This window comes from Microtus ochrogaster (assembly GCF_000317375.1).
Source record: "Microtus ochrogaster isolate Prairie Vole_2 chromosome 6 unlocalized genomic scaffold, MicOch1.0 chr6_random_2, whole genome shotgun sequence".
In the NCBI taxonomy this organism is placed as follows: domain Eukaryota; kingdom Metazoa; phylum Chordata; class Mammalia; order Rodentia; family Cricetidae; genus Microtus; species Microtus ochrogaster.
Genome location: NW_004949095.1, coordinates 11,232,852 through 11,246,854, shown reverse-complemented (window position 1 = coordinate 11,246,854; position 14,003 = coordinate 11,232,852). Strand labels below are relative to the sequence as shown.

The 14,003-nt window shown below is 45.5% G+C and overlaps 2 protein-coding genes across 5 annotated transcripts in view; one reads left to right on the top strand and one right to left on the bottom strand.

The window, feature by feature from the left end:
* The first annotated feature begins 268 nt into the window (after nucleotides 1–268).
* The window catches only part of C6H1orf105 (chromosome 6 C1orf105 homolog), a 50,931-nt gene continuing 37,196 nt past the window's right edge, over nucleotides 269–14,003 (top strand). The window contains exons 1-2 of the mRNA XM_005363960.2: nucleotides 269–458; nucleotides 13,738–13,823. Of these exons, the coding sequence (XP_005364017.1) occupies nucleotides 438–458; nucleotides 13,738–13,823 (107 nt within the window). The 5' untranslated portion in view covers nucleotides 269–437. The remainder of the gene's footprint in view (nucleotides 459–13,737; nucleotides 13,824–14,003) is intronic.
* Nucleotides 10,145–12,561, bottom strand: Pigc (phosphatidylinositol glycan anchor biosynthesis class C). 4 transcript variants are annotated; one of them, XM_013352481.2, is made up of 2 exons: nucleotides 12,493–12,561; nucleotides 10,145–11,528 (listed from the first exon to the last, which is right to left on the bottom strand). In XM_013352481.2, exon 2 carries the CDS (start codon nucleotides 11,318–11,320, stop codon nucleotides 10,427–10,429), a length of 894 nt encoding a protein of 297 aa, XP_013207935.1. In that variant the 5' UTR covers nucleotides 11,321–11,528; nucleotides 12,493–12,561; the 3' UTR covers nucleotides 10,145–10,426. The 4 variants fall into 4 exon arrangements, with proteins under 4 accessions (XP_013207935.1, XP_013207936.1, XP_026643438.1 ...); XM_013352482.2 differs by lacking the exon at nucleotides 12,493–12,561 and adding an exon at nucleotides 12,398–12,482; XM_026787637.1 differs by lacking the exon at nucleotides 12,493–12,561 and adding an exon at nucleotides 12,246–12,374.

Below are 14,003 nucleotides of genomic sequence, written 5' to 3'. Positions count from 1 at the left end.
GAATCAAAACAGCTTTAAAATAACCAAATCAGCAGTTATCACATATTGTTCTGATAAAAGGTTTGGTCATCTTTCTGAGGAAAACCATTAATGATTCCAGTGCTGATGCTCTTGAGATCTTGAGAGCATTCATTCACTTGCTCCAACCATGACCTAATGTTCCAGAAGGTACCAATTGTGACTTCTGACAAAGAGAGAACGGAATTCACGCCAGCCAATCAAAACCCAAACTTTTCATTCCTAAAAGAATGCATGATGCAAGATTCTCAGTCATTCAAGTGTTGGAGAGAAAAGGGGGCATCCTGTTATTGAAATTATGAAAGAGTCCCCCACCTGCTTTGGTGCCTAACCAAGAGGTACTACAGCAGACTCCTCTTGCCAGCTCAGAGAGGCGATTGTTCTGCGGTCCACAGCTCAACAAACTGAGAACACCCAAGATGGAAAAAAGAGAGCTAAAGGTAGGAAATATTAAAACATCCAATAGTTCTCTTAGAGTTTCACCACTAAATAATCGTATGTCAACCTCGGGGACCATATATACAACTGAGGAAAAGATTTCAGAACAAGTGTGGGAATCCATTGCTTTGGGCCTGAGTTGAGGCAAAATAGCATTAAACTATGCTAAGGCTTGCTAATGTGTCTATACTGTTGATAGTGTGTAGCTGCTTCATAAGATGCAACTAACTAACTAACTCCTTAACTCTTTGTCCCAACCTTCGTCTTCCAATGTGAAGACCAGGAAGCACAGAAGGGACAGGCAAGAGCATGCATCTATCTCTCTGTGGCATATGCCACTACTCCCTCATCTCCTACTGCTCACCAGCTTCTAATAAGGCCATCAGATTACGAATCAAGAAACTGATCTATTGATTAGCTCAATAGAAGGAGCCAATGCCTTCTTCAAATCCCAACTGACATCCAGACACTGAATCCTTGCATGAGCCTGTGGGGACACTTCACGTTCAAACCATAACAAAGACAACAAAGAAAGCACTGCTGTTCGTGTACAAGCAAGGACATTTTAACAAGCATGGTAGATTTCCATTTTCCTTATCCCATGACTTGAAAGAAAAATGTTGTGCTTGCCAACATGTATTTCATAACTGAGCAAGTAAGTATGATACAGTTTACTGAATTATTTTCATCCAGCTTCCTGAGAGTCTCAGGTAAACTTGTCTAGCTATAAATCTATTTATTTAAAAATGAAACACACAGAAAAGTTGAGATGACTCAAACCAGGCTGGGGGAGATGCTGTGCAAACATGATGACCACACTTCACATCCTCACAACCCACGTGAGGAAAGATCCTGTCGTGCCAGCGCTAAGGAAGCAGAAGCAGGAATAGCCCTGGACTTGCCAGCCAGTCAGTCTACCCAGCTTGTTAGCTCTAGAGCAGTGGACGATCTGCCTTAAATGAAGGTTAGAGGAACTGAGAAAGATACCCAACATTGACCTGTGGCCCCTGCGTGAACACACACACACACACACACACACACACACACACACACACACACACCAAGATGGCTAAAACCAAAACCAATTTTGTGCTCTCTATATTCTAACTACAGCCTGTATCTGTGTAAATCACATTGAACTTAGACCATTGCACCATGAAACGTGCCCCCTCCCCCGCGATTTGAAGGGCACAGCCAGCTGCCTCCACATTATAGAATACACCTGTTGTTTTCATCGCTGTTGTGCTTAAGACTGCAAGCCATGATTACATTTCAACGTTGTCAACACCTTAAGATCAAATGCTAAGACAACCAACAGGTGGCAGGCTACTGGGGCGTAAGGACTACACACCACCACTTCCATATTGTTTTTAATTCAATTTCATGGTACTTTATATCAGATCCAATTTTCAGCCTGTTAACAACTTCAGTGGAACTCATGACTATGTTAATCATGAACAAATACAACAGGTTTTCATCTGCCCCAGAAGGTAAGGACAGTCACCATGAAGACAAGGGGGGGGGGAGGCTCAGGGCTCTTCCCACGCACATTTTCAAAAGTACCATTTTGAACTGCCATCCACGACTTTAAGCTAGTCTGGCTCTTCAGCACTGTAGTCTTCTGATTCTCGCCTGAGTGAACATTGTAGAAAGAACAGAACAAGTTTGAGCCAAGAAATAGTTTCTTCTGTCTGCCTTTTTCTCTTTTAAACACAAAAAAAGTATTCTCAGCTATGTACACAAAGGCTGCCTGGGGCCTTAAGGATCTGTTTATTTGGTAATTTTAAAAGAGTGGGAGGCCCACAGAGTTCTCACTTACAGGAGTCCAAATGTAACTTGGGCCCAGCACGAGGCCACAGGCCATCCCGGGGTGGTGAGCAGCTAGCCAGCAAGCTTGGGAAAGCAGAAGCAGCTTTTTTAGTAGCCCCAAGGGACGATGTCTTTTTCAGCACTGAGGACATCAGTACCAGGGTGGGCAAAGCTAACCTCAGGGCAGAAAACTTCAGGCTGCTCCTGAATGCCCTGGGAAGCAAGGTACCAACGGATTTTTCCAAGCCCCCTCTTTTCTTACCTCCATTGCGGGATGAGAGAGGGGAGCTAGGCCTGAGAGGCTGTGCATATGTGAGGCCATTGGGAAACAGCTGCTTCGTAGCTCTAGCTTTCGGCCATCCTGTTTCACACACAAACACACTCGGGAGGGAAGTGGTACTCTAATTTGTTTGGTAACCGCAGCTGTTTCCCAAGGTAAACCAACACTGATGGCACTGCGAGGCTAGGACTGAAAGAGCCTCCAAAAGTATTGGCCTGGCCTAAGCAGACCCCAGCAGACCTCCTGCGGGTTCTATTGTGCCTCCATTTGCCTGTAACCTCCCAGTGGAGGCAGGAATGCCTTACCTCAGGGCCCCACGGTCCATGCAAGGTTCTTCACCTTGGCTCCCCCCAACTAAGCTGTTCCCTTGCCAGAATCAGTCTCTAGAACCTTCAAAACACACTGCCTGCTGTTGAGTTTTTCATAGTTCTTAGGAAGCCTTTGTGATTATCCCCAAAGGGCTCTAGTCAAAATACATGTCACCCAGAAAATGAGCCCATGAATCCCGCTAGTGAACCATTATAACACCTCCCTATCCTGAGAACAAACCTGCTTCGAGATAAAGAGACGGGCCCCAAAGTCCAACTCTACCCTAACACTCCTAGCACAGTATCCGCCTTGAACTCACTGATAATTGTATCATTTGCCTTTATCCCAGTCGCGACGAGTCATTTCAGAACCCCTAGACACCTAGGTCTACCCTGCACTGTTACCTCCATATGCCTCTCTACAGTCCTTATCCCCTTCTCCCTGGAACCTCAAGCTTTAGGAAAGTGCTGCACTGTGCCCAAATGCCTAACTCCCTGCCCAGACAGTAAGATCCACGGTTTGTGCAGTCTGCTCTCCGGGGCATGCCATTTGATTCATCTACCACTCTAAATATAAACAACACTCTACCTACCTACCCTGGTTTGTGCCACCCGAGGGAACATGGCCTGGAAAACACAAACATACGTGTAAAGTGGAATGAAGGTTTATTTTCAGTTCACCAGCACCACACACGAAGGAGCCATCTTGCTCTGTGGTTAAATGCCACAGCCAAGCCAGCTTGTAAAAGACTCTCTAACTGGAGGCTGGCTTCAGAGGTTTCAGAGGGCCGGTGACAGGCCGGCAGCTAAGTCTCTGGAGCTCTAGCAGAAGGATTCACTGGCAGGAGGCAAGCAGAAAAGGGAAAGACCGACTGGGCGTAGAGTGAGCTCTTGAAAGCCCCACCCCCTGTGACACACCTCCTCCAACATGGGTGCACTTCCTTGTCCTTCCTAAACAGTCCGTCAACAGGGACCAAGCATCCAAATATGTGAGCCTATGGGAGGGCTATGCTCATCCAAACCACTGCAGAAGCACTAAATATTACCGGATAACCAGTGTGCTCTGCTCTCCCCAAACCCTCGGCTGCCCCTGTGCACCGCGCTCCTGCACTCCGGTTCACTCTCATTCTCCCCATCCGTTCTCTCCAGAAAAGAATTTCCTCACCTCATCTTCTGCTTCTCCACATCCGTGTCCTGCACCCTACCTTCCCTCTCGGAACCACGGTGCAACTCTCTTTCCGTCCGTCCTTCCATTCGCCAGTTAGATCCCAACTCCACTCGCCCACGTACTCAGGAACCCCCCCCCCCCCCCAGTAGCCGCACCTTACGGTGCTTTGAGGTTTTACTAATCTCTCCTTTCTTTTCTATACTAGTCTTGGCTGGTCTTGGAAGCTTTACTGCTACAATTTCTCTATTTTCAAACCCACTCCAAGTAAGTTAATTCAGCCACCAAAGTCCTATTCTTTTCAAGGACATGATCTTGTCCCACATGGTATGATCTTTTTTGTTTTGTTGTTGTTATTTTTTTTGTTTTGTTTTTTGGACAGGGTTTCTCTATAGCTTTGGAGCCTGTCCTGGAACTAGCTCTTGTAGACCAGGCTGGCCTCGAACTCACAGAGATCCACCTGCCTCTGCCTCCCAAGTGCTGAGATTAAAGGCGCGCACCACCACTGCCTGGCATGATCTTAGTTCTTAGATTCCATCTGACCATAGCTGGTCACCCTTTGCTCCCACGGTCACTTTTTTACCCTTGATTTCTAGGACCCAACCCTCTTCATTTTGCTCTTGCCTCCATGGCTTTGCCACCATTCACTTTCTTGCAGCACACATTGCCTTCTGTTTACACCCATTATATGTTTCCTCCTGCTAAACTGTTGTAAGTTGAGGATCTTTAAGCATTTTAATTTATAGATCTACCCAAGGCACATATAAAAATACTTGTCATATAGTAAGTACATGAAAAGTATTTGTTGGCTGAATCAATTCCCAGGGCAAATATCATAAATTGCCAATGGTATAAAGTGCATAGAGATAGCCATGGTAGTCATTAAATATCTTATTACTGCTGGGAGGGGGGTATAGGGTACAGGGAATGATGAGGGATTTAAAGCCTGTTAGTCAGCCTTTAGCCCTTGAGACAACTCAGCACCAGAAATGCAGAGCATGGGCCTAACCTATCAGCACAGCCTTAGACAGTTTCTTGCTACTCACTTCAATTCTTGATCGCCTAAATCATAAAATGGAAATAATCTCCATCACAGGACTGTTATGAGAATAAAACAATCTATATACACAGTGCATAGCACAGCGTCCGGAACACAGCACACTGTGGTGTGCTCTCAGATGTAGGGATTATTATTAATCAAGACCCCATTTACTATTTGCCTCCTGAGTTTGTTGGGGGCCTCAGACCTTTTTCATGATTCACAAGTCAGTAAGAATTCCAAGCCACAATCGCTACTGCAGAGGTATAACTGTAACTTCCACAAGAGGGCACTGTGCCCCAGGCCTATGTCACTGAATCCCAGGGATTTGAAATACTACATAATTGTGTAGCTGATGCCCTCTGCCGACTTGTTTACTTTTTCTTGTCCTTGGGCCTTTTTGTGCTTGGAAGTTGTAAATGATAGCCTTGTGTCCTCTTGTATGCTCAGCATGGACGTTTAAAGCCAGAGCTGTTCCCAAATTTTTCTGACAAGTTCACAGCCCATAGATTTTCAAACAGCACAACACTGACACAAACCTGCTTATCAAGGGAGTCACTGTGTTACCACACACATAACACATGTCTTCCAGCTCCCTGCTTGGCATAAATTAGCTACAGCACAACACAAAATTAGTAGGCTTATTTATTTATTTATTTATTTATTTATTTATTTATTTATTTTAACTCCCCTGCAGTTCTATTCTTCCTTGATCCTCTCCACCCCAATTTCAATGTCTGACACCTGTGTTACTTAGTTTTCCACAGCTGGGGAAAAAAAAATCCCTGTGGTAGTCAAGCTGAAGGAGAAAGGAATTCCCTTGACTCGGTTTCAGCGGGTGCAGCCCACGGCTGGTTGGCTCTCTGCCTGTGCAGTAGCAGCATGCCACGGTAGGGAGCCCAGGGAGGAACAAAGCTGCTTATCTAGAGTTACTGGGAAGCAGTTACGGGAAATCAAGTCCAATACGCCTTCCAAGGCATTCTCTTAGAGACTCCACCTCCTTCCCTGCCTTTAGTCCCTGAAGGATCTAGCACTACGGGTGGAATCATGCACTTAGCACTTGAGCCTTTGGCAGGCAGATAAGATCCAAACTATAGCAGCTTCATTTGAACAAGGTAGGCAAAAGGGCCTCCTCCTCCTCCTCTTTCTCCTCCTCCTCCTCCTCCTCTCCTTGCTCTCACTTGCACAGTCCCTATCTAGCCTTCCTTGTACCTTACAACAAATGATAAGAAGCGGTGCTCAGAGAGAGGAGTGAAATGGTAGAAACGCAAGCTGGTGGCTTTTGATATAAACAAGAACTCGACAGCTTGAGATAAAATTATAATACTACTGAACTCCGTCCCCTGTTGTGTCCCCCTGAATAGAATATTTACCTTAGAAATCTGAATCTTGAATATATGGCCTCACCTTTTCAGTGTGGCTTGAGTTGAGGCTGGCTGCAGTACTGGGTTTAAGGGATGAAGTGTTCCCAACAAGGGCTGTACTAGGTCAGATGGATCATTTTCTAGGTGTGAATTCCCAGCAGTCACAGGAAATGGGCATGCCACAGGTTAGTCTTGCCATCCCAATAGCAGCAGGTAAGGGCTCAGGATTTCTCAGTAGTAAAAAGCAAACAGAGCTTGACTTTTTTTCATTCTCCCTAATCCTTTTTAGAATTCATTTATAGTGCTGGCCTGTGAGACTTTCTTGAAGAAAATGCAGAAATTTGGTAAAATTGTATTTTCATTTGACCCAAATTTACACTGAGGCCACTTCAGTGTTTTCTCTACTGTAAATCATGATCCAATGGACAAATTCCTATTTGCTTTTACTCTCTGACACTTTTTCCAGAGTTTGAGGAATGCTTGGTAAATCTCTACCAGTGAACTATATAGCCCTACCCTGAGTGATGCCAGAGGCCATGGTCACACCTCTTTTGACTATTCCTCCTGGGCTGAGTTCTAGTGCTAATCCATTTTCAGAAGGCTGCCTCCGGTCCTTTGATTTTCATCATTTCGGTTACTTAATTTGCCGTTCTGTCACCTGTTTCCAATTCCACTACTGCCCACTTGTGGCACAACTAAACTGTAAAAACCAGTTCCAAAACAATGAGCATGTGGTTCTATTTGTCTCAATATCCATCCTAGAGCATGCTTAGGATTGTGAGCCAGTAGGCTCGGGGTGCAGCACACAGCGCTCCGCTCATCCTCAGCCTGGATATGGCATCTCAAGAACCCCAAATGTAGCCTATCCCATTATTATCTGCCTCGTGCCCGGGCTCACTGCTTAGCTCATGGCAGTTAACAGACACACCAGTCTGCTCGTGCTAGAGTATCTGTACCTATCTGGCCTCCTCACCTCTTTTGGAAAGTCCCTGAGTTTGCCGCCGAGTACAGGATACTGCAATACATAGTATGCTCTCTGTGACCTCAATCCCTGTCATTTACAATCCATTTTATCCTGTGCTTCTGTCCACCACCAGAATGCATTAGGTCCCTTTGGAACACATGATACTACCTACCCTGGATTCTGCTTGTGGCACTGTCTTAGTTGGGGTTTCTCTTGCTGTGAAGCAACAGCATGACCATGGCAACTCTTACAAGGAAAACATTTAATTGAGGGGGCTTGCTTGTAGTTTCAGAGGTTCAGTCCATTATCACCATGGCAGGGAGCATGGCGCCATGCAGGCAGACCTGGTACTGGAGTAGCTAAGAGTTCTACACTTGCATGCAACAGGAAGTCAACTGAGACACTGGGTAGGATCCTAATCATAGGAAACCCCAAAGACCATCCCCACAGTGACACACTTCTTCCAAAAAAGCCATATGCACTCCAACAAAGCCATACTTCCTAATAGAGCCACTCCCTATGAGATTATGAGGGCCAATTCCATTCAAACTACCACAGGACCACTTCTTCCTACAGCTCCATTAGTACACAGTCTCTGCTGCACCTTCTCCCTCAAATTCAAGGGCACCCCAAACTCTCCATCCCCCATCACATCCACACTGACTTTCTAGGACCACAAATATGAGTAATATGGAGTTCTGGGTAGGTCCAAATAAAAGTCACCAAAAAGAGCTAGAAAAAACAGCAGACATATTCATTCGCCCCACTATTCTTCAAAGTGGTTCAGTCTTTGGAAGCGTTCTGTCCATGGCCATGAGTTTCCTAAAGCTGACAACTGGAAACCTATTCAGATAAGTCAACGTATTAAAATATGAAGCACACCACAGCCTTCACAGTTCTTTGCTACATCCACCTACCATCCATTGTTGTGGACTATGGAACAATTTGGGCCATTGTCAAGGCACAAAATGCGCAGTCCATTACAGTGGATGGATGCTTTGGGGCTGGCTCCAGGCGGCAGTTCCTGCTTCCTTTTCACCCCATCACCAAGGGTCCTTACGTTTCGGAAAATGGTGTAAATGATCTTGGGGGACAATCGCTCACTTTTGTTTTTATCGTGAAACAATCTTCACCAACACAGCAAACATCAGGAAAAGAATGGGATGGCAGCTGCAGACTTTAGTTCAAAAACTTTTCAAGACATTTGTGAAAAATCAGAAAACCATGAAGCATCACTGCACAGCGTGCTGCTCTCTCGCTTTCTAAGTTGGAATGACTTTCAGCAGAGGACAGTACAGGCGCTCTCACAGCTGGGGCCAGCCCCTCTGGAAAGAACCTGATTCACTTAGTGCCACAGCCCTCTGCAAATTTCCCTACATTCCAATTATCATGACACACCCGGAGTCCCTTATCCAATGTGCTCAGGACCAGAAATATGTTGGACTTTTCTTTCCTCAAATTTTGAATTTTTTACGTAAAACGATAGCTTGAGAGTGGAACCTATCCAAATACAAAATTCTCTTATTTTATGTACACCTTATATACAGCATGAAGACAATTTTATGTTTCTTAAAAAATTTGGGCATGAAGATTTCATGCCCAGTGTAGAATGTATAGAATGTAGAATTTTTCACAGGGTATAACACTGATGCTCAAAACCTATACGATTTTGGAACATTTTTGGTTTCAGAATTTTGCATTTGAGATATTCAGTACTAGTACACTTCACAAACAGCTCCTCTAATTGCCACAATTCTTAAAGATGAAAACTGAGAGCTGAACAATCAGCTAACTCAAGACGCCACAGCTTGCCCCATCTTTAGAAAAACTGGATTGCTCATAGTGGACTAGAGAGAGCCCAAGTGACTGTATCAACAAGCTGAACCATTCATTCTCCCCTGGCCTTCTTTCCTCCTCCAGATGTCTGTAACTCTAAATCCCTATCACGTTCCCACCTTTGTGCTGCAGCTAACAGATGTGGCATCAAATGTAGTCATGTTTTGTGCAAATGTGCTTGTAACCTGGATTAAATTTAAGACAGCTTACAAGGCTCATTCCACAATAGAAAGCATATTCACAGCTATCGAAGTGTTCACTTTTTTCAGAAATTCCACAGGCATGAAGCCCAGACTGAGGAGAAGCAAACACTTTGGGAGCAGTAGCAGCTGCCCTCCTGGACACAGCTGCTGGCTCCTTAACTTCCAGTTCTTGCTGACATCACTTCTCTGCTCTCAAGGGCTTTCCAGCCATCCTCCAAGAGTAAATGTCACCTCTTGTTGCCTAATGGTTTCAGATGAACTCTCTCCAGCTTCTCTCGATGTCTCTAACATTGTGTTTCTGTGACACGTCAGTCTCCTTGACTGGCTATGTGTACGATCCGCTAAGAACTAAAACGACTTCTGTGGTATTGGACAACCAGAGACCACCATCCTGGACTCTCAAATTCAGGCTCTAGATATATAAAGGTGGCCCTTAGTGTACAGAAAAGGCTAGATAACTGGTTACACACACCTACTACTCTGTCTACCACTTACTGTCTTATGCTTTCAGAAAAACCATGAGATAGGGCCAGTGTGCTGGCCCAGGTGGTAAAGACATTTGCTGCCAAGGCCTGAGTTGAATGCCTAGGACATGCATACTGGAAAGAGAACACACACACACACACACACACACACACACACACACACACACACACTGATACAGACACACTCTCTCTCATATACACATAAATACAGGTATTTTTTAATATGAGACAATTCAATGGGTGTTACTTTTTTAATAAGCAGAACCCTCATTACATTATTTGTTACAAGGAATAAAGAGGGACAATAATTCACGATGGCACCAGAAAGCTTTTTCACAAAATAACTGAAGAACAAACACCTTCACTAAGCCCTTGGTTAAAAAATGTTTTCTTCTGATCTCTGTTATACCACCCAGAACAGCCCTCTGCTTCAAGAGTGGAACTCTGCCTTTAAATGTTATACTGGTTAGGTTCTAAGTCTTTCAGCTTTTTTAATACTGCAATGAAGGTCCCTAGCTTAGCTAAGAAACCTAGACAAGTCTTCTTTAATTTCAGCCTCATCCCAAGGCCCATGAATATTTTCCTTAAAGAGCTGCAGGCGGATGAGGTAGTAAGGGCAAAGACATGAAATGGAAATCAGTAGAAGGGCAAAGAGTATGGCTCCCACACCACTAATGGACAAAAGACCCCCAAAAGCTGAAAATGCAAAAAGCAGGGTGACCCCTACATAGCTTCGTGGGGTATATGCCTTCAGTTTCTTCTGTAACATGGGCCACAGTGCAAAAATCTGGATGGCAAATGTCACCATAATGAAGGCGTGCAGTGACCGGGGGAGACGTGAAGCCAGGCAAACAGAGGCAAAGATGGCCATGTTCAAGGACAGTGTGCTGGATACAATCGCGGCATTGGCACCGTAATCAAAGAAGATGAGATGGCCTAACAGCATAAAAACGGACATGGCGTAGATGGTGTCAGTACTGACAGACTCCGTCAAGGTCTTCAGCACAGGTGAAAAACCATAAGTGAAAGTAATAAAGACCAAAGTACTCTTCAGGTCAGCCCACCGGGTCCGCCCGCTCTTCTTCCGTCCATCGCCTCCATCAATGAGATCAAATAAAATATACCCAAGCAGTGAGGATGCCAGCCCAGTCCCAAAGAGCCACTGGGGGGCCAGAAGCCCCTCATCCATGTACCACCAGATCACCACAAAAACACAGACACTGCAGAGCTGCTGGACCACTACGCTGGACTCGAACACCACAGCCCAGTACTGGTATTTCCGGGCGTAGATGTTCTTCCGGAGTTCTTCCAGGAATCTTTGGTCGACATAATTATCAGGGAAGGGCTGCCGCTCATATAAAACCTTTTGCCACTTGACTTCTTTGTTGTCCGTGACATGTTGAGCACACATTATCTCATCCTCTCCCCGAGTCCAGGCCGGTTCAGTCTCCCTCAGAGAAGTCCAAGCAAGTCTCGCTCTCAAATTAACACCTCTCGGGAAATGCCATGCTTGGTGCCCTACAGGCGCTTGCTTCTTTCTTGTTTACAAAGGCTGCGATTCAGGCTAGGCCTGCAATAGATGGGTTTGTTCTGTGAGGAACTACAACTCGGCTGAATTCCTAGAAAAAGAGAGATCTGTGAATACATGAAGGCCTGGGAAGGTCATGGTAGGATTCCGTTACAATCAAAACAACTCAGTCTACTGAAAGCCTAAAGCAATTGTGCATGGTGACCTAATTTGAGGCATTAAAAATCACACCTCAAGTTTTAAAATATAATCTTAACAATTGATATCTGCATAACATCACTGACTCAGAACGCTAAAGTTAGCATTTAACCGTCACGACCTTACAAGTTAGTACCCGTCCCACTTTACCTAGTAAAACAGCTGAGTTTCACATTGGTTGGGTATTTTTGTCCCAGGGTAACAAAGTGGAGCCAGAATTCCAACAGAAGTCTACTATCAAAGTTCGTGCTTCTCGTTATCTCCTCTAACACAGTCTTAACTCTGGCATTCATACACCTAAGCTATGTACTATTTTTGCATGATTGTATTTGCAAGTTATGCAAATACACAGGGACAGAATCGAAAGCTGTTACCAGGTTCCCAAAGGATTGGAGTAAGTTGTCGGCCTCATGACAATAATAATCTGCACCATACAGAAGAGTATGATATCTACAGTTTTAGCCCAAACCAAGAACTCAAACCTCCCTTGTTCATTAGCTGAGGTTACCATCCTTCAGTGTTATATCACCTTACTTAACTGAAACAGCAAGGAAAACTCAAGAGTCAGAAACATGAAAGTCATTCAGCAAATGAGAAAGAAAAAAGAAACCTGCCGAACCGTCTTTATTCCATGGAGACCAGGCTAGAATTTTGCTCCAAAAGCCAGACACCCTGGAATCTGCCCTCATGCACAGGGACTTCTAGGTTTGAGGGGTCCGCGTCACCAGACTGGGAACGGTCCGGTCTGGTGGTGCCACTCACCCAGCCGGCCTGCCCCGCCCGCCGCCGCCGCCGCCGCCCCTCTCCCAGCCTCGGCTCGGCGGGACCGGCCCGATGTGAAGGATGCCGGAACCCACCTGCACCGAGCTCCTAGGGGTGCACGACTGAGATGGGCAGTCGCCCAGCGATTTCTACATCCGGGGCGCGGGGTTAGAGGGTACGTCTGTGGAGGATCACTTCCGGGTGGACAGGGCTCCACCGCCCAAGCGGCCGGCACGGAGACGCTGCTGCCCTCTACTGGCGGCTCCTCTTCGGGAGATCTGCTCAAAGTCTGGGATGCGCTTTGGGGGCTCCAAGGGAGGAGAAGCCAGGGATAGATTCTGGGCCGTGGGAGAGGGGTAACAACCTCTGTTGTTGAACTTGTGTTATTGTCAGGCCTCAGCTAAGGGACTTTCCATGCATTCAAACCTTCCTACAGGTACAGGTGACAGCCCGGGCTACTGGAGCTATGGTAGAGACCTCAGTAACTACACAGAGAAAACATATCTCAGATCTCATGGAGCTTTCTGGGCACTGGTCTTCACAGAGACGATGTGATCATACGTTTATATTTGTCCAAAGTCAAGCAGCTAGATATTGATTGCAACTAGATCAAATACCCAAATGTGGATGATTCCAAGGCTCGATTCTTTACTAGACTTTGCCACCTAAAAAAGAGGGTGGAGTGCCTGGGGTCTGAAAACATGGCTAGAAGATCAGAACAAGAGATTGCTGGAAATATTAAAGAAGTTATGAATAGGTGTAAGTACAGAGAGCTGAAAATATCTAGAATACATGATATAGTGGACACAAAAGTCAGAAAGCATGAACCCATTATTAACTGTGTCGCTTTGAGGAGGTAGCACTATTTTCACTTTGAACTCTTGGTTTGTAAACCAGAAAGGGCACGTATTTGTTCTTGGCCACTTACGGGGTGGTGGAAAGACTCGGGTGTAAAAATGCCTTGTCGAATGTTGATTGCTGTGTGGTTGCTATTAGCTCACTTTGCTTATCGTCCTGCCAGCACTAGTCAAGTGTTATAACTGTTTTAATATTTTATTTTTAATTTTATCTGCACAAGCGTCTGTGTGTAGGCATGTGCTCCTAAAAGCAGGTACCTGTGGAGGCCATAGAAAGGTTCTAGGTCCCCTGCAGCTATAGTCACAGGCAATTGTGAGCTGATAGGAGTGAATTAAGAACTGAACTTGGGTTGTCTCAAAGAGGAGAGAGTGCTTCTAACCGCTGAGCCATCTCTCCAGCCCTGTGTCCTCTTTTAAGATTTATCTTTATTTTTCCTAAGTGTGATAACCTCTGCAAAATTGTCTCTTCCCCTTTCTCTTTAGGCCTTTGTTCCAAAATTCGACAAGGTTCCTTGGCTTAGTGAGGCCAGCCTGGTAAACAAGCCTCTGGTGCTCAGCATCCCTGGGAGGTAATGCCCAGCTTCGGGGGACAAAATATGTGAGAGAGACCTCAGTGGGCGTCTCCTCAAGGGGGAGAGGTGCATGTGATCACTGGAGAAACCAGGTCAAGTCGTGGAAATCAGAAATGCCTCTGGAGTTCTCAGACAAAGCTTATGCTATGTAAAGGCCTTGCTAGAGGAAACGAGACC